Source organism: Oculina patagonica, chromosome 14 (assembly GCF_052425735.1).
Source record: "Oculina patagonica isolate OP01 chromosome 14, crgOcupat, whole genome shotgun sequence".
NCBI classification, from domain to species: Eukaryota; Metazoa; Cnidaria; class Anthozoa; order Scleractinia; family Oculinidae; genus Oculina; species Oculina patagonica.
Window position 1 is genome coordinate 20915257 of NC_135771.1, and position 20412 is coordinate 20935668.

The 20412-nt window shown below is 38.8% G+C and overlaps 3 protein-coding genes across 3 annotated transcripts in view; 2 read left to right on the plus strand and 1 right to left on the minus strand.

The window, feature by feature from the left end:
• The window catches only part of LOC144638812 (uncharacterized), a 119997-nt gene that overhangs the window by 81121 nt on the left and 18464 nt on the right, over positions 1-20412 (plus strand). The window lies entirely within an intron of this gene.
• On the plus strand, positions 11768-15949 carry LOC144639023 (uncharacterized). The gene is made up of 2 exons (XM_078498288.1): positions 11768-12379; positions 13696-15949. The coding sequence occupies exons 1-2, from the start codon at positions 12313-12315 to the stop codon at positions 15741-15743; spliced, it is 2115 nt and encodes a 704-aa protein (XP_078354414.1). The 5' UTR covers positions 11768-12312; the 3' UTR covers positions 15744-15949.
• LOC144638840 (uncharacterized) lies at positions 12356-19013 on the minus strand. The gene is made up of 2 exons (XM_078498126.1): positions 17271-19013; positions 12356-13289 (listed from the first exon to the last, which is right to left on the minus strand). Exon 1 carries the CDS (start codon positions 18562-18564, stop codon positions 17356-17358), a length of 1209 nt encoding a protein of 402 aa, XP_078354252.1. The 5' UTR covers positions 18565-19013; the 3' UTR covers positions 12356-13289; positions 17271-17355.

Below are 20412 nucleotides of genomic sequence, written 5' to 3' on the forward strand. Positions count from 1 at the left end.
CATTTTTGATGGAGGCACTTGGACACTTTGATGATTTGGTCGTTTGCTCTCAAGTGGAGGAGGCATTACGAGGGGAGGTGAGAGTTTGCTTTTCATGTCTTTTCGGCTTTACTTAACTACGTCAGAATACCACACCATTATTCTAATTGGCTCTCAAAGATGTTTGTTTTCAATCAATGTATCTTGAAATCTTCTGTTGCTGAGGACGTAAAACAGTAGTGCTTTGGTGCAGGTCATGGGCGGTGCATTTCCTGGATTTTGGAGTTAGTCTAGAACAAGGAATGTCGCTAATCTGGCTTGACTGGAATTTCACAAGCGACATTAGATTGAGCTGATAGTCATCTGGGAATCTCCTGAACGAGCTGATACCTGTTTAGGGATTTTCTTTCAACGCAAAATTATCGACTAAAATCGATTAACTTTTTTCCGAGCTCAAAATAAAAAAAATCTTTTATTTGAAATAACAATTAATTTCCTTTTCAGATTAACACAAAAAATTCGTTAATCTGAAGTCTCCCGCGCATCTGTTATGTGAATCGTCACGCAACGCTTTTTTTCAGTTGTTGCGTGACGATCCAGCGTGACAGCTGCGAAGGAGGCTACTTTTGGAAAGAAATTTTCAGAATATTTAGCCTCGTTATTAAATATGTATTTCAATTTTCGCTTTTGAATTCGGAATTACCAAGTAGGCCAATTGTTCATCCGGACTTCCAAACTAAAGTTTTAAAACGTTATTTTGCGACCAAATCTAAAATATATTTTTTTACTAGGCCAATTGTTTATCTTGTCTTCCAAATCTTTAAATTAAACCTCGAAATATTGCTTTTTTGTCATTTTATATCTTTGATTTGCAAAAACAAGTCGAACACTTATTAGCAACTATTTCAATTGTAATTTCACAGGCTAATTTTCCGTGATGTATTCCAAAATAAAAGTTATAAGTTTCTTTTACTGTTATTGATGTTGTCTTTCAAAACACATTTCTTGATTTATTTCCGGTACTTCTTCGATTTCGTTATCATCCTCGGGAACCAAGCGGCAGTTCATCGGGGCGAGACGATGTCAGCCGAGCGTCAAGATCGGCACGAAATATTCTTCGCGCCGATTTTGCCGCTCGGTTTATTTCGCGCCCGATTAACTGCCCTCGGTTCCCGAGTATGCTTCGTTGTTCGATGCTATTCAAAACCAAATTTACAAATGACCTTCATGATAATTCCACCGTGGTAGAATTCAAAGGTCATTCGGATCTCGAATATTTAATTGAGATTCACTTTCAAATTCTCTGTTCGAAGCAAAACATTTTAACTACAAATTCGTGAAACAGTACTTCTATTTTTATACGCGATTATCATCGATTAAAAATAACTGATTTCAAAACGAACTTTACGCGATTCTAGGTCGTTCAGACGGACAAAATCGCCCGTCTGCTTTCGCTTTTTTTCGCTTTTTGTTGTTTTCCTAAGCAAACTAAAAACTAACAGCTTATCTTTTATTCGCCATATTTCTAAAGTTCGGTTTTAAAAAAGTATTATTCGATTTTTTTTTAAACTCATAAGCGAATTGTTTATGTTGACATCCAAAACAAGATGGAACAAGGTAAACCTTTTTCTTCATTTATCTCGAAAATACTTGCTTATTTTATTCCTCATTCTCGGGAACCAAGCGGTATTTAATCGGAGCGACACGATGTAAACCGAGCGGCAAGATCGGCATGAAATAGACTTCGCGCCGATTTTCCCGCTCGGTTAACTTCGTCTTGCCCGACTAACTGCCCTCGGTTCCCGAGTATGCTTCGTCGTTCGATGCTATTCAAAACCAAATTTACATACGTCAATAACAAAATTCCATCGTGGTTTCATTTTAATTTCATTTGAATCTTGAATATTTAATCACGATTTACTCAAAACTTTTCTGCTTGAAATTTGCGTTAAAAACTTTTAACTGCGATTTATTTCGAGAAATTCTTCGATTCGCAAAATTTAGAAAACTCCTAAACTTGTATCAGCTTTGAAGGGAGAGTTTCAAATGACTTGTGTTCTTTTGGTGAAGTTTGTGGGATGACAGTCGGCAGGAGGTTTGGTCGGGGAGTCAGATTAGTGGTTTTCTGCGTTCGATTCTTTCTTGGCGTCCATGGAAATGTGCTGAACATGGTTTGTATTTTAGCGCTTCGGTTTTTCCAGTCTTCCAACGGAAATTTCGAGATATATTTGTTGAAAACGCACATCTTAAAATTTATAATTTTGGCTTTAATTTTATTTGCATTTAAATTGCGGCTCTCAAAACTAATGAATATTCCAAATTCAAATGAGTGTGGTATTATGACGTAGTTGAGTGAAACCGAAGAGGCATGGGGAGCAAACTCTCACCTCCCCTCATTATGCCATCTCCACTTGGGAGCAAACGGCCATATCATTAAAGTGTGTCAAGTGTCGACATCAAAAATGGCGGATCAGATAAACAGACCAGGATTTTGAAGTTGGAATATTAATGAGGAACAGAAGAAACACTGCGGCTCAATGCAGAGTGAAAACAACCCGACAAGCAGGGGCAAGATCGGCTAGATTTTTATTTTTTTAAAACACAAGTGAAAGAAAAATAAAGAGACAAAGAGACAGTTTTTGTGTTGTCGTTCTTGCCAGCAATCCACCCTAGCAAACCAGGTAAACATTTGTGTTTATGACTAAGTCCTGCTATACAGTGTAATCTGTCACGCAACTTGTCTCGCAATCTTCGCAAAAACGGCGTGACAAGTTAAATGAAACATTGAACCGTGTAACATGCCGCGCAAAGGTAAAAACCCTTACAAAACAAGACGCTTGAGCGGCTGCAGAAAGACGAACTTAGTTCAACTTTCTTCAACCGCTAAAGCGAACTGTCTCGTAAGAATTTTGTCTTCTGCCCGGCATGTTACACAGCGCAATGTTTCACGTAACACACTTGTCACGCCGCCTCCGAGAATATTGCGAGACTAGTTGCATGAAAGATTACACCATATAACAGGACTACAAACCAAGTTCTGCTTTTAAAAATACAACCACTAAAATAAGCAATGTCTGTTCTAAAACTCTCACGTTACCTCTACCGTGTTTCGTTGTTGTATTTACAAGTTACAAACTGTACTAAGTTGCTCAAGATTGAAGTAAAGTTTTAATATAACTGCCCTCCCCGTATTCAAATTTTCAACTGTCACACAACGCCGTTACGCTGAATTTGGTCGAACGCACATCACGGACAAGACAATAGATTGAAATGATAACGCATAGAATAAAACTACCAAATTAGGACCCTTGATCGATTGAAAATAAGAAAATATACCGGTAAGCACCCTTTTCGGCGACTATAGCCTAACACTGCGTGCTTGAAAAAGATCTAAATTTGCGCCTACAATTCACTGTTTCTCTTTGAAAAAAAAATCGTGTGAAGAAATGCTAATTCAAACAAAAAATGCGCGCCAAATTTAACATTAAAATTGCATTTTTGATATCTTATCTTCAAATGCTAATTCTGTTTGACATTTTGACGCTTGAATCGGTTAAAAAAATACAGAAACAAATAATCCGAAAAAAAAAACAATTTTCAATCTGAGCAGCTAAGCACATTTTGTAGTTTACAAATACAACAATAAAATGAGGTAATAAACACAAAAGCACACTACAAATAGTGTTACCGAAAAAACCGACACGAGAAAAAGCGGAAATGTTTGTTGATAGTAATTTTAAAGATGCAAAGAATTGTTTTCAATTTTGCAGCCTATCTGCAAATATTAACTAAAGAATTAACTGTATACAAGACTAGAGAACGCAACACCTTTTATAATGCGACTTTGTGTTTAAGAGATATAACAGACATTGCTTTTGTACAATGGCCCATGTTCATTGAAATAGAATTTACAAAACTGAAGCCAAAATTAGACATAAATATTCTATTGAAAATTCTGGTTAGTTCTTGAGAATTTATTAATTAGGAAATTTTAGCTAAATTAATAAAGACAACAAATATTAAGTCTTTAGTTCATGTTATACACTTATCCCTTCAGCAGAAGTTACCAAAAAATACTAGTAATTTAAACTAAATCTCTGATAAAGTTTTAAACAATTTCTCTGTTGAATAATAAACTTGGTTGTTTAGTTTGCTTTCTGTGTGCTTTCTTTTGGCATAATTTCGTCAACAATTCACTTAATTGAGTAATGAGAATTAATAAGAATTAAAACGAAATTTTCTTTGAAGTATTTGACATTCTTGGCTCGAACAAAAAACCTCCCTTAAAAACTATTGAAAACATGTAGCGCAGTGAAAAGAAAAGTTTATTTTCTGCACGAGTTAGTCAATAAAGCACATTTTGAAGTACTTGCAATGAGAATTTAGTAAACATTTAAAGAATAGAACTTGATATTTGAACCGAAAGTAAAATCAAAACACTGAAGAATCACGATTTTTTCTTGATTTATCAAGAATTTGACCCAATGCACAGAAACAAAAGGTCTTGTTAGTAGTTCTAGCAAAATTGTTCAAAAGTACTTTGCTCCCGAATTTGCATTCTTTGGGAAAAATTTCAAAACTTTTTGAAACTCAAGCTGAAGGTTTAAGTGTTAAGGAATTTAGAAGTGATATTTGTACACATGGGCCACTGTATAATAACTACAAGAACCACAGACATGCATAGCCAAGCAGATGTCAGGTTTAAACAAGATTAAAAACAAATAGAAAGACAATGAATTTTGAAAGTGGATAGGACCTTCGAGCTATAACATGAATTATGTTGATGAAAAAAGATAGCGAGCATTTTGGAATAAAAATATTAAGCAACTAAGAATTGCTAAGAACTGTAATTTTGAGGGCATAAAGGTCAAACCATCACTTATATTTTAGTTGTCTAGAGAACCATATGATCAATAGTTAGAAAAAAAAATCGATAGGCAGACATAAAGAGCCAGATGCTTAATTGCCAGTCTGCTAAGTTATAAATTTGCCAATTTATATTCTTGACTTTCTGACAGTAATTTTTTACATAATTTATGTAAGGAACTGAACTGTATAGTTTCCATTTCAATTCAAAAGAACCCAAAGGTATTATTTTGCTGTTGTCTTTATCTTAATTAAAAAAAAAATTATTCTCTTTTCAAAGTAATTGATGATGAAGAAGTTGCTCGAAAATTCTACCTACTTTTTATTTTTTTTTAAACCATAATTACTGTATTTCTTCAATGTAACCTCCACCTCTAAGCCCCCAACACGGATAACCCATCCAATTTCACTGTATCTACAGACTGACAGTCTAGGTGGCAAGGAGAAGGGGGGTGGGGGAGGGTGGTTGTATTGGAAGCTAACTTGCCATATATTAAGGTCGTCCCAACCCCCATGCCAAACTATTTCTCATCCTTCAATCCAATTCTTATTTGGATTTGATCTCAGGTGCCAGTGGGGGAGGGGAAGAGGGGTATGAGCACAGAACTTGCAACCTAATAAGGTCCCCCCAACCCCCACGCCAATCTATTTTTCATCCCTATCAATTCTTATTTGGATTTGATCTGGGGAGCGCCAGTGGGGGTGGGGGTGGGGGGAGAAGGGTATTGCCATATACTAAGGTCGTCCCAACCCCCATGCCAAACTATTTTACATCCCTCATCCCACGCCAATGTATTTTTCACCCCTACCAATTCTTGTTTGAATTTTATCTGTGGTGTGCCAGTGGGGGCGAGAGGGGTATGGGCAGTGAAATTGCAACCTGCCAAGGTCTCCCCAGCCCCCATGCCAATCATTTTCCTATCAATTCTTCTTTGGATTTGATCTGGGGGGTGCGGGAAGAGGGGCGGGGGAATTGCAATTTACAATGGTCTCCCCAGCCCCCACGCCATTCTATTTTTCATCCCTCCCCCATGCCAATCTATTTTTCTTCCCCCCCCCACCCCTATGCTATCAAAAATGTTTTATCGCTACCACCATGCCAATCTATTTTTTCACAATCAATTCTTGTTTGGATTTCATCTGAGAGGTGCCAGGGGGGAGGGGGGGGGGAGAGACAGAGAGAGGGGGTGTGGGTGTATTAACTTTTGCAGCAAACTTGCAATCAACTTAGCTCTCCCCAACCCCCATGCCAATCTATTTTTTATCCCTACCCCTATACCAATCTATATTTTATCCCTATCAATTCTTGTTTGCATCTGATGTGGGGGCATCGGTTGGTGGGTGGGGGGGGGGGGTGAGGTAATTGCAGCAAACTTGCAACCTATTAAGGTCTCCCCAACCCTCACACAAATATATTTTTTATCCCTACCCCCATGTCAATCAATTTTTCCTCCTTATTAATTAGTGCTTGGATTTTAACTGGGGGCACCGGTGGGAAGGAGGGGGAAATTGGTAGCAAACTTCCAACCAACTAAGGTCTCCCAAACCCCCATGCCAGCCTATTTTTTATCCCTATCAATTCTTGTTTGGATTTTATCTGAGAGTTGCCCGTGGGGAAGGGGAGAGGGGTATGGGCAGCGAACTTGCAAACTACTACGGTCTCCCAAACCCTGATGCCAATCTATTTTTTTAACTCTATCAATTCTTCCCCTAATAAGGTCATGTGAAACCTTCTGAAAAGTGTCCCTTTGGTATCAATTTTAGAACTTTTTTTATAACAGTGAAGCCCCTATGAAGATTAAAAGAGGAAATACAGTAAATGATAATTAGGTATAACAGAGAATGTGTGGTTCCAGAAAATATCCATACTCCCCCCACAGAAGGCATTGGAAATTCTGGGGAGGAGGGGGGTCACAAAGATTCAAAATTTGAAAGCAATGTATGAAGCTAAATTGGAATTTCCAAAGGGGTGTGGGGGATCATGGGGCAAATCCCTTCCGTGGGGGGTATGGATATTTTCTGGAACCACACAATACAAAAAGATATCAACATAATGCATCCACTTTCAAAATGTTTGAAAATTTTGATTATCAGCTGACAGTTATATTTCAAAAAAAAATATCATATTACAAAGAATGTCTGTGGTCTTGCGTGATCAAAAGCAGAACTTGGTTTACGTCATGCAATGCAATGATCAAATCCAAACTTTCTTAACCTGGGCAAAGTAGGGATGGGGGGGGGGGGGCTAGTCTGGGGAAAATTTGTTATTGGTGATTGAAGTGAGAAGAAGTGATTTTCATGTTGGATTTTTGAGAGTTGTGTAAAGTGGTAAAGAGATTTATTCCAGTTAAGGTTTAGTCAAATTTGTGTCAAATTTGTGTCATGTGCTTTGTCAAGCACATGAAGAAAGTACCACAAGTCAATGGCATTGGGTTGTGGGCATGTTATTGTCTTGTAGTACATCTGGAGTCAGCTAGTTGTTGAATGTGTAGTACGTTTGTTAGTCAAATTTTGTGTCAGTATTAGCTTTGTCAAGCACATGAAGAAAGTACCACAAGTCAACGGCATTGGCTGTGGTCATGTTATTGTGTTGCAGTACATCTGGAGTCAGCTAGTTGTTGAATGTGTAGTGGTTTGTCAGTCAAATGATGTTACAGTAGTTCAGAGAGTATAGTAAGTTGTTACTGTGAAGAACAAAAAAGGAAATTTTCATACTAATTTTACCTTTCTAATATGCATTAAATTTCCTTTTTTAGGATTAATACCAGTGATATCCCTGAAATTTTCCTGATCTTTAAGAAAACCCTGATTGTTTCCTGGGCTACAATGCTCTGCAGGGATGCCCTTGAAGGAACCAGGTTAAGTTTGGATTTGATCAATGCATAAGAACACAAGTGTTTACCTGACTCCTGGATTGCAATAAATTCATCAACTGGAATAAATTATTCTAATGGATGATAATCGTCTTCTTGTCCTGAGACAGCTTGCCTCCACCTGTCTGTAAAGAAGAAATAATAAATTCAGACAAAATGATTATCTTGTGCCTAGTGCATATAAATAAGCAGCAACAAACTCTTAGCTTAAGCCGGGTTTAAACAGGGAATTTTTATGTGACAGAAACCTGACTGTATATTTGATTGTGTAGACGACACTACAATATTATTTGTAAGCTGCAGTCCAAAGTTTAGTGTGCCAGTCATGACCTTGGACAGCAGAGATAGGCACGCACAGTGCCCAGTGGGAGATTGGGGACCACATATGCTGATGCAATATTTGCGACATTTTATGTGAAATCATCTACAGGAGCAGCTTTTGCCCCTGTAGGGTTTTGCCAAAACACGAGGAGGCATCCTTTAGCAACCCTCCAAGTTTATTTTTTACCTAAGTGGCCATTTGGCTACCGACTGCTCGAGTTTGGTCACCATTGAAAAATTTTAGTCGCTAAATTAAGCTAACGCTTTCAATCCTTCTTCTCAATTTTAGTCGCCAGTCTGGTGACTTCAGTTCTAATTTAGTCGCCAGCTCCAAAATTTTAGCGCTATGGCAACAGCTAAAATGGTCTTAACTTGGAGGGTTGTTTAGGGCAACTTGGTAATGTGATTGAGTAAGTCTCTATCCATAAGGAACAGTTACACCATCTAGAGTTCAGTTCTATATTTCTACTGACCCTGGAATCTATTATCTGCAATAGTATAAATTTAATAGGCATGAATTTAAGGCGACTTACTACAGTTTTCATGTGAGCAAGTTAATGTACACGTATGACCCTTGTTGCACCAGGCCATGTGGAATTCACAAACTGTCACGCAATAACATAATTAAATGTTTGGTGTTAAGGCAATAGTTCTACTGTAAAGTAAAATTTGAAACCGAGTGAAACCAATAAATTAATTATTACTTGTACATGTACATGTATGCTACAACTGTATTAAGACTGATTTTAAAAGGTGAACAATACAGTTGAGTCTTCTTAAATAATAACTAAAGTAGAAAGAGGCTTGAAGAAGCTTACAGTGCTATGTGCCATATCGCTGCCATCTGATAAAATGTTTGATTAATTTTTGACAACTTTTTGACAACTTCTTGATGGTTTCTGCTTAACTGACCAAGATGTAAGAGATCAGGCGGGATTGGCAGGATTGTTTTATTTCCGTTACTGAGAATAGTTCTACAGGTTTCAGACTTATGATTAATAAAATACTGTTACCATATGGTATGTTTTTCAGTCTCCACAACAGTAGTAGAGTGTTACTACAAAGAATCAAACATTTCTGAAACCAATTGTTTAAGATATCTCTTTCATCACATTTTGATCCTAGCCTGGGAATACAGCCGCCACTCATTTGCTCCTTCTACTACTACGTGCAAAATGCAAAGAGAGACATCTGCAATTTGCAGCCAGAAATTCCATTGGCTATTTTTCTGGGCAAGATATTTTTTTTTCAAGGGTAGATTTTTTTTTAATTTTTCCCCATGGCTATTTTTCTCTGTGGAAGAAATTTGTTTGAAAATTATCAGAACAGCATAGCTTAAAAAAGTTCAATACTTTGACGCTTGTGATAAGATTTCTTGGCTTCATCTTAACTAAAAATAAATTCTAAACAAAGTTGCTTTCAAGTTTCTCTCATTTACCCATCTTGAGTCCAGAATTTTAGGCTTTCAAAGTTGAACAGATTTGATGCACAAGTGTTTATCTGATATCTATCTTTCAGGAGACTTGCTTCTTCATTGTTGTTTTGAATTGTGTCTACATGTATCAATTTATAAAATTACGACTGTTACAGTGCTTCAAAATATACAAAAGAGTATGTTTATTAAAATTAATAGTAAAGGAAGGCATAGAAAGCGGTGCTAGCTTTTATCTTTTAAGCATTTTTTATGTTTTTCATGCCGCCGTGATTTGAAAAAAATTTATCATATCAAATTACCGCTTTTCTGCACCAAGAAAAAAGCTCAGTGCTATTGAATTAATGACAGTGTCAGTTGTACAGACTGAGAATGTTTCTTTTACCAGACTATTTTACAATTTTTCTTAAGAATTTGTACAAAGTCTCTGTGTTTTAAATTTGCAAGCTACAAAATGACGCACAGAGGTGAATAAAATTTTATCGCTGTCAATAGCTACATGTAGGTTTGGGATCAATTTTTGAAGGCTGATAATCTCTTTTAGTCATAAATTGGTCTCTCAACATGTTTAGTTTTTGCCCCACAGAGTTCCGGCCCAGAGGCCAGAAACCAAGAAGACACCTTAGAAGTCCACGCGTAGGTAGGTAAAATAGGTGCATTCAGTGAACGGTACCGGAAAGAAATCTCGCTTTTGGTCAAAGCGGGTCGCAAAGGATTGCCCTAATGCTCCCAAAGGATTACCAGAACGCTCGTAAAGGAGCAACGGAAGTCAGTGCCGCAAAGGATAAAAATAGCTGTCGCACTGTGATCACAAGAAACATCTGTTGCTTGAAGAAATAGCTAAAACGTGTACCTAAAATTGAAATGATACCGAAAATGACATGTAAAGCATAACAGGCAGGCGTATCATCCAGGGACAAAGAGTTAATTAGTCAGCGACCGAACGTCGTGAAAACAAGTGGAAATCGTACACGTCTTACGATGAGTAATAAACAAAAGCGCGAACTTTGACATGCAATACAAGGTAAATCGTTTCGCTAACAAACTGTCAGTTTATTTGATCCAAAGAGTGGTTGAATAAGGATCAAGAATTGTTTTCTCGAATCTTTGAATTTGCCATATTTTGTTACTCATGGAATTGTTAGGCTTTGTGGCCTGGAAATTATTGTAAGTTCATTTTGAATGTTATAAGCCCGGGAATAAGTTTGTGTGTTGTCACAACGAACAATGTGTTGTGTGTTATTTCCACTAGGTAATATATTCGACTTGAACTTTTTTAGGACGCAACGTGTCACACAACAAGAAATTCCGCAGCAAACAATGTCGTGACGTGCATGGTACAATCAAAAAAGAAGCCTAACTTATTGTGTAGTCCATTGGCATCAATAATTAACAGGGCTGTCACTAAGGGCCGGGGGCCGGGGAATTCCCCCGGCTGCTACAAGTTTTATCCCCAGCTACTTTGAAACAAAACCAAAACACTGGAAAGTGGAAAATAAATCAAACAACAAAAATTGTGAATTAAAAAAGAACCCTTAAGTTTATCAATACAAACTCTTATTCATCTTTTAAAAAGAGCGATATTACAATTGGTGCGAGGCTCTGAGTGAAAACGCGTAATGTTGAACAATGTCATCTGCTTTCGAAAGCGCGCAATTTTACAACGTGTTTGTTTCATTCACATTCGTTGTCGGAGTTTTTGGCTCTGCGTTGAAATGGCATCCAGAAAACGGAAAGCAGAGGCCGATAACCAAAGAAAACTGGACTTCTTCTTCTGTCCTGGCTCCACTTCAAGGCAAGGTTATAATTTACCGAACAAATAACAGTTCGGGTTTAGTTTCGATCAGCGTTTCCCTTCGAATCGAACACCTGGGATGACACGTGAACGAATTTGCAAAAGATGCATGTTGCCAAGTGGTAGTTGAACTGTGCACAATTTCCAGAGAAAAAAATCTGCCATCAGTTTACTGCATACTTACAACCTCGTCTCGCCTGTTGACTTTTGTTTTTTTGCACATCAACAAAGAAATAAATTAAAGTCGATCGTACACGCTTTGTATGCGTTCCAGTTATTGCTTTGCCTGACAAACAATTGTCTCGTCTCTTTGTATTCCATATCACTGCTGAAATTTTTGACATGTTAATTTCTCAAAGCAATGTTTTCCTTCAAGAAAAACTGAACCAGTTTGACGTTCCCGAAACGTTCTCGACGCCATGTTTTCTGCTCGTGGAGTCGTGGTTTCATTCGTTCCCAGTCTTTTTCAACTTTTCTTTTCTGTCACGCCGTGAGTCACCTACGGTGGCCCATAGGTGTCACGGCAAAACCAAAAACTTCACGGCAAAACCAAAAACTTCACGGCAAAACCAAAAACTTCACGGCAAAACCAAAATCATCACGGCAAAACCAAAAACTTCACGGCGAAACAAAAAACTTCAAGGCAAAAACAAATTACCTTACGGCAAAACCAAAAACTTCAAGGCAAAAACAAATTACCTCACGGCAAAACCAAAAACGTCACGGCTAAAACAAATTACCTCACAACAAAACCAAAAACTTCACGGCAAAAACAAATTACCTCACGGCAAAACAAATATATACCTTACGGCAAAACCAAATACCTCACGGCAAAACCAAATACCTCACGGCAGAATCAAATGTCAAACTCACGGCAAAACCAAATAACTCACGGCTATATCAAATTTAGTTCACGGCGGAAGTGAATTTCACGGCGGAAATGACTCCTTTCTCGAAGTAGAGGTTACTCAGGCATTGGAAAAATGGCGGGCGTCTGACAACCGGGAGTGTTTTGCTGTTGTCTTAGTGTCAATCAGAATAGAGCGATGTTTTGCCACCATTGTGGCACCTCAGTTGGAGCAAACTCAAATTACTGTGTAAAGTGTGGAAAAGGTAAGCTTTTTATGTTTTGCAAAGTACAGTAGGATTTTATAATCTTCGTTTCGGAACAACACGTGCTGTAGCTTGCGAGCGATCGCATTGAAGGCCTGAAGCGATGAACATGAAAGGCAATTGTGTTCTTACATTTTTACACGTTTAGAAACAGGGTTACTTTGAAGCTGCTTGTGGAGCTGACTTAATTATAATCGAAGTTGGCTGATGTCAATAAGTGGTTGTGTTGATTCAGAAGCTGCGCGAGCTTTACAACACACCGAAAAATCCGGGGGGGGGGGCACTCCCATATATGAGCTATATAGGTATGTGCCGCTGTGAAGGGTATGGTTTTCAAGCAGTTTAGTCTGGGATATGGTATAGAAATCAGAGAGTTTTGGTCTGGAATAGGGTATCATTTGCCGGGAAACTGATCAGTGGTATGAAGGATTAAGTTCGGAATAGGAATAGAAACTCGGAATAGAAAGAGACTTCTAAACGTAAATAAAGTCATCGTGGCAATGTTGTTGACAGATGGATTTCTATTAAAAAGCACTATATAATGATACAGTTCTAAAAAAACAAGTCTGGGAAAGGGTAGGGATTTTCAGTGTCTAGTCTAGTATAGGGTTGCAAAATCAGCTGAACATGGTCTGGTATAGGGTAAGGGTTTCAGAGTCTCAGCGGCACACCCCCACCCAAAAATATATAGAGTGCCTCCTCCTCCTGGGCTTTCGTAAGGGTTTCTGGGTAAGCTTATAAAAGGAGGGGCTTATATCCAGGGGGCTTCTAAGTGATATAAAAAAAAACTTTTCGAAACATGCCACGGCAGTGTTTATCTGTCTTCCAGCAGATGGGGGCTTATCTAGGGGGAGGTTGCAGGAGGTGCACCCCCTGAGATGGCCTGCGGCCCTCTAATACAACTGGTATTCTGCAAAAAAAAAAAAAAAAAAAAAAAGTCAGTTTCGCCATTCTTTAGTGGTGCATCCCCTCTTAAGAAAAATCCTGGGTCCACCCCTGCGGGGGGTGGGGGGGGGGAGGTGTTGTGCTCATAACCGGATGTAGTTTTTTCAGGTAGATTGGGAGTGGCCTATAGCCATGGGGCTTATAACCAGAATTTTACGGTATATGTTTACAAATTAATCCCACTCCCGATTGTTGTGCAAACAAACTTACAGATTATCCCCCTAGTAGGGAGGTATATAAAAGGGTACGGATATGAAAAAGTAGAGAAAATCTGTCATTTACCGGTAGGGGATTTTGTTTAAGTTTTCTTTTATCTGAGAGACACAGTTCTTGTGAAAAATCATGCTAAATTAGCATTTGGTCGATTGATTGAATAAACGAATTCATTTCAGAACTTGTGCAGGATGGTAAAGAGATGGCAGATGCATGTAAACCAGGTCCATCTGGCTGTTCAGAGCCACCAAAGGGCAAAGGTGCATTTGGTCGAGTATTAAGTTTCAAGGAATATTATGAGCACAAGACAAAGGCCGACTGTGGACGACAAGTGCCTTCAAAGAAGAACCAAAAAAATAAAGGCACCAAAGGTAAAGAAATAAATCCTGAGGTGGTTATTTTTATTGGACTGATGGAATGGTCTGAAGATGAATCAAATCTGAAGCCTAGACGAGGAAAGCGTTTAGCGCTGAAAGTTCCTAGAGATGCCCCATATAAAGTCCTGTGTGAGAAGGCAGTCGAGAAATGGAAGAGTTTCAACAGCAACCTTTATGAAGAAGGTGAAGATTATGTTCTCTTGCTTGATGATGGTAAAGAGGCCTTGTTTTTGCCTGGACCGGCAAAAGAGTTTTTTTCTTTACATCGTTACCAGGAAGAAGTAGGCAAAGACTTTAAGCGAATAACTCTGTATCTTTGCACTGCTAAAGAGTTTAAACATTCAGAAACTGTTGGCCTTGATTGGAATGATGAACCAGAGAATGAATATGAAGATTCAGCTGATAAACAAGGAGAGAATTCTTCAAAGCGATTGAAAATAGACCTGACCTCCAGTGATGAATGTAGTGAAAGAAGTGAAATTGGAGAAACAGAAATTCAAATAAAACATGATGAAGAAGTTGCTATGGAACTGCAAAGGCAGTTACTTGAAGAAACCACCCACAATGAGGTTGCAGCCACAAGTGCTGATGTGAGTGTGAAAGAACAGGAAATAGAGATTAAGAGCACTAAAAACTTTACTAGTCCCACTGCTGTGGTCCAGGAATTAGAAAAGAGAGTGGACAAGACAAATCAGTTTTTTATCACTATCAGGAGGCAAACACCTTTACCACGTGTTTTAAACTTGTGGCGGTATGAGGCCAAAAGGCAAGGTGGACATCATCAAATAAAAGTTAAGTTCCTAGGGGAGAATGGAATTGACTCGGGAGCGTTGGCAAGAGAGTTTTTCACAGAAGTCATCCCTGCTGTTGGAAATACATTATTTCCCAATGGAAGCCCTATTGATTCAACATATCATGTCCAAAACGGCAACTTTAGGACAGCTGGGGAAATTGTAGCCAACAGTCTTGCACAAGGAGGACCACCACCTTGCTTCCTGGATGAAGTTGCATTTCAGACACTAGTCAACCCTAAATTGGATATCCTAAACCTGAGCGAAGAAAATGACCTGACCCAGAGCGAGCAACAGCTACTTGACAGCATAAAGAGTGATATTGACAACCACAGGGACACGATTCTTGAACATGGATACACTGGACCAATTGATATGGCACACATTGATGGTATTGTTAGATCGGTTGCAGTCAGCTTGGTGAACAAGCGCATCCTATACCTCCAGGAGTTCAAAGAAGGCCTGAAGATGTATGGACTAGCAGACATTGTTACAAACCAACCAGCAGTCTGCCAGCCCTTCTTTGTGAAAGAGCAAGTTCAAGATGTAGATGCCACTTATTTGTTCAGTTTGATTAACCCAGAATTCTCTCCAGCAGGCTCAACACGAAGAGAACTGGAAGAAACGATGATGGACAACTTCCAGGACTTTCTAATGGCCTTAGATGAGGGACCTATTACTGGGTATGACTGTCCAGTTGCATGGAATTACAGTGAGGATCATCCTGGTGACATTCTGGAACCAAACACAGAGGGGTCATTTGAAAAGTTCGACACAGCTGAGTTGACATCTGCTGGAGTAATGGGGTGGCTTACAGGCCAAAAACACAGGCAGTTAAATGGACAAAAGGTTGAAATTATTGCAAAGTTTGATCATGAGTGTTTAATGCGAAACCCATCACACACCATTTGTTTCCCCTTAGTAGGGGCCTGCGGTATGGAAATAACATTTCCAGTGAATCATATGAAAGGATACGATGCATTTAAAAATGTATTTCTATTAGCCCTTTGCAAAGGCCAGGCTTTTGCTAAACCATGAATTATAATGTCTTTCTGTAAGGTCCAAGTTGTACCTATCTAAATGGCCTTGTAGGTTTGATAGCTGCCTATTGTTAAACTTCCTTGACATCATTCTTAAACCTGAGCTTGGTTATCTTTCCAAGTGTTTGCTTATCTAAACAATGCCAAATCTAAACTTCATAACGGCAAAAAGATACAGATAATTGTATGTTGACATCAGATACAGTACTTTTATGCTCATATTCTCTTAACTTAATCTCAACACCACCACTTAACAAAAAGTGTTTATGAAAAGTGAGACCCTGGTTAACAGCTGTAGTCTGTTTCGATTGTCATTGTAGTCATAGTTGTTATATGATATCATGCCACTTACAGTATTGTTTAAAAGTTGACATTTTATTTCACACAGAAACACATCTGTGTAATGTTTGTGACAGCTACTTCTGCTGGGAAAAGCATGTTACCAGTTTATATTTTAGTCTTTTAACAGGCGTTTTTAGGAGCCCATGGACACTGGCCGTTTTCATTTTTTGTTACTGTTGTTGCCGCTCTATAGATAAAGTAAACTGCATAGAGCATAGTTTTAGTACAGGCAAAACAATAAGACTTAGTAGTGTTTTATAATGCACCTCATTTTGATGAAAATGTGTTACATTCGTAGACAAAAATTGTTGGGAAATTGCCAGTTTTGTGCTGGTAATACTATTTCTTCGAACGCCAGAACTAAAACCATTTGAAACTAATAACTTTGACCATTTCTTTAACATCCTATTCAATGTTGTGTTAAAAGGTTGCAGATATAATGTATGACATCGAGAAGGAGAAAAGCGATAGCTTGCTGAACAGTTTTGTCCAAGTTGTAGTTACATGTTTACCTTTATGTTGAGTTGATAGAAAACAATAAAATATCAACAAGTTGGTTAGCAAACTGTCCATAATTCTGTTATATTACATCCTTAAATAGTACATAGCAAAGCATGAATTCATCTGCAAAACACCAACTTACTAAGGGACAGATCATTTTTTCTAGAGTTTAGGAGGGGGGCGGTGGGGAAAGCTGGTGGGATTTGATGGCAAGCCCCTGTAAACCCTCTACATCAAGTTTTTTTCCCCTCCCCCTCATAGTCCTAAAAATTTTAATTGTTGTGTCAAGAAAGCAGACAAGCAGACACCAAAAAACTGTTGTTGCCACAAGCGTAGTTTGGTAATGAAAATCAATACCTATTTATCAATTGATAAAAATGGATATAACTTGCATTTGTTATCGATTTCTAGTAAACGATCCTCGTTTGGGTGATGCAGGTTTTCAATTAAAATAAATAAATGCCCCTCCCCCCCCCCCCTCCCCCAAGGAAAATTTGGATTTTCAGATACCCAGTAGAGATCCTTTGGGCATTCTGGGAGACTGTTTGCATCATTATGGATGACACCATTCTAAAACATAAAGCAAATTATTTTGGGTGATCCCATTTGAACCCTTATTTTTTAGCAGCCCCCCGCCCTCCCCCCCCCCCCCTCAAAAACAAAATCCAAGAACTTTTTCTACCTCACAGAAAAAATGCATGGTCCCTTCGGTATTGTCAACAATCAGAGCCTAGAAAAGCAGTCATATGAGATGGGTGATGGAAACGTTAAGTGGTGCTTCCATTGTAGGCAAACTGTAGAAGAATGTCATAGAGCTCTAGTGCTTCCCTCCAATCATTAGGTTGCTCAAGACCACAAAGTCCAGAAACGTACTGAAAGTATTCCTGATACTCATTGTCAGAATCGATTTCAATGACATGGGACCGAGCATAATTTCTTTCTGCTTCACTTATGGGTAGCAAGAACTGATCAGTAGACCCATGAAGTTCAGGAAGGTAAAACAGTGAATCTGGTCTACCGCTCATAGTGTCATGACGAGACCCTCGAATGCGGTGAGTGTTCCAGTGTTCTTTAACTTCATCTAAGATTTTTTGTAGCAGCCCAGAAAAGCAAAACCACAGGCATTCCATTTCAAGTTCTGAAGTCAGATCGACTACTCTTCCCTCTACCATATCTTTGAAAAAATTTATCCACCAAGTAGAGTGCGATTTCCTGAGAAAGGCCCACCAGGCTTCTATTTGTTGGTTTCGGGGGGAAGGAACGTACCTATGACTGTCTGGGTCATCTCTTAAGAAAGATTGTATGGCCGCCATAATCCCATTCTCGGTGCCCAGATCTGTGACCAGATCAACAGGACAACCCCCATACTCTTCAACGGCATCAAGATAATAAGCTGCCACATTGTTTGGTTGATTATTTGATCGCGTTACATATAACCACATTATTTTGCGGCTCCAACCATCAATGCAGCCATGGATTGCAAAGCCAAACGGCTTAAGTTTATCGTAGCCGTCACAATGCCAAGCATAGTTTGGGCCTGGGTTGTGATACTTTCTCTTCTTAAGACGATGAGCCTTTCGTAATTCGCTGCCTTCTGGATCTATTTCTTTGAGGAGCTCTTGAACAACGATGCGTGGTACCCTTTTACCTTTGAGCTGCAGAGTATGCCATACCGATCTATATCCTTGTAAACATCCAGGGCCGTTGACAATACTCTGGATGGATTGCCTTATATCATCCATGTCATAATCCGGTCTTTGCCTTTTAAGACCATACTGTTTGATTCGTCGTTTCAAGGTACTTAAGCTCATTTCAATACCATGGTTCTTAAATAGAAACAAACGTATTTCTTTGTACTCGAAACCTCTGAAAAAGTAATACCGAATGAGACCTTCTTCATCTTCTTCCTCCTCTGGCAGCTCTAAATCCCCGTCTTCCGAGTCTTCCGATTCCGCCATCTTTGCTTCAACCGACATGCAACACGCGAGGGGATGACAAATAACTTCCGCCGTGAAATTCACTTCCGCCGTGAGCTAAATTTGATGTAGCCGTGAGGTATTTGGTTTTGCCGTGAGTTTGACATTTGATTCTGCCGTGAGGTATTTGGTTTTGCCGTGAGGTATTTGGTTTTGCCGTAAGGTATATATTTGTTTTGCCGTGAGGTAATTTGTTTTTGCCGTGAAGTTTTTGGTTTTGTTGTGAGGTAATTTGTTTTAGCCGTGACGTTTTTGGTTTTGCCGTGAGGTAATTTGTTTTTGCCTTGAAGTTTTTGGTTTTGCCGTAAGGTAATTTGTTTTTGCCTTGAAGTTTTTTGTTTTGCCGTGAAGTTTTTGGTTTTGCCGTGATGATTTTGGTTTTGCCGTGAAGTTTTTGGTTTTGCCGTGAAGTTTTTGGTTTTGCCGTGAAGTTTTTGGTTTTGCCGTGACACCTATGGGCCACCGTAGTCACCAGTCACGCCGGCCGTTTAACTCGGTGTTTTGGTGTGTGTTATCAGCACCGCACGTAACACATTGTAAAACAGTTTCATTTCTGTGACCTGTTTCGCAAGATATTCTAATTTAAGGACTTACAATTCTCGTAGGACTGAAGTGAAGAAAAGAGAGTTAAAAGATAAATACCCCAAGTCAAATCAAAAATGTTTTGTCATGATAAAAGCATACGAGAATCAAGAATGACTCTTGAAAACTAGCCAGACCAGGTCTTGTCAATGCCATATAGAGAGATAACACTTGTAATTTAAGTTGGAGTGGTATAAAAAATTGTATTGAAATCAATGTGTTTTGAGAAACTTTTGTTGCCTAAAACGGCTAAAACCTAAACCTCCGCACCTACCTCCCCCCCCCCCCCCCCCTCACCAAATCAGGGTTACAAAAAATAATTTTGTCCCCGCCTACTTTTTTACTTTCCCCTTCTACTTGAAAAGTTAGTGACAGCCCTGAATTAAAGGCCGAAAAAACTCCACTAACCTTAGATTATTGCTGTAAAACGAATAATTAAGACAGGGGCAGATTAGTGAGAACTATAACTAGTAATAAAAGTTTACCTCAGAAACTAATTATTTATCTGAATTTACTGTGCATACGGTTTATTTTTTCCACTTGTACAGTTTCATTCAATGGCGGTAGTAAAAATGTCAGGTATTTAGGGGTGGTTGTGCGATGAAACCTTCGGGCGTCAATGGGTTAATAACAGTATCAAATTCAAACACAGTGGCCCTTCCTACTCAACAGTTTTTTTACCACCCAGAGCTAGAGTGGTCACGTACATGATCACACTCAGTTTTAACCTCTCCGACCTTCTTGTCTATTTTCCTCTCACCCTGTGGACAGCTCTTTTTGCAAGCCCCATGTACATCGTAAAAACACTGCATTGCCTTATAGATTTCATGACATAATACCATGTGCAATCAAACTACTTGTTTTTGTTGGATATACATGTAGTGATACTGATGCCAATTGGTGATGCCACACAAAAAATTATGTCATAAAAACAAACTTTATGTACTGCATATGAAAATGTAGTAAGCCACCATAACAAACATGCATGAAGTATTTATTATAAATAAAAAGTTCAAATATTTCCATACCTAAGAAACTGATATCACTGAGCTGACAGTTGAAGGGCTCGGTGCAAAAAGGGCGGTAGTGATTTTCCCTTGAAATGAACATTATCGAAACAGCTCCAAATTTCGCATGCAAATTTGTTTACGTGCGCTTAACACTGTCCTGTGTTTCATTTCGTTGTTCTTTCCTTCCTTTTCGAAAAATAACATATGCAAAAAAAAGATTTTGTAACTTACATTGTCCACAGTAATCCAGCACTAG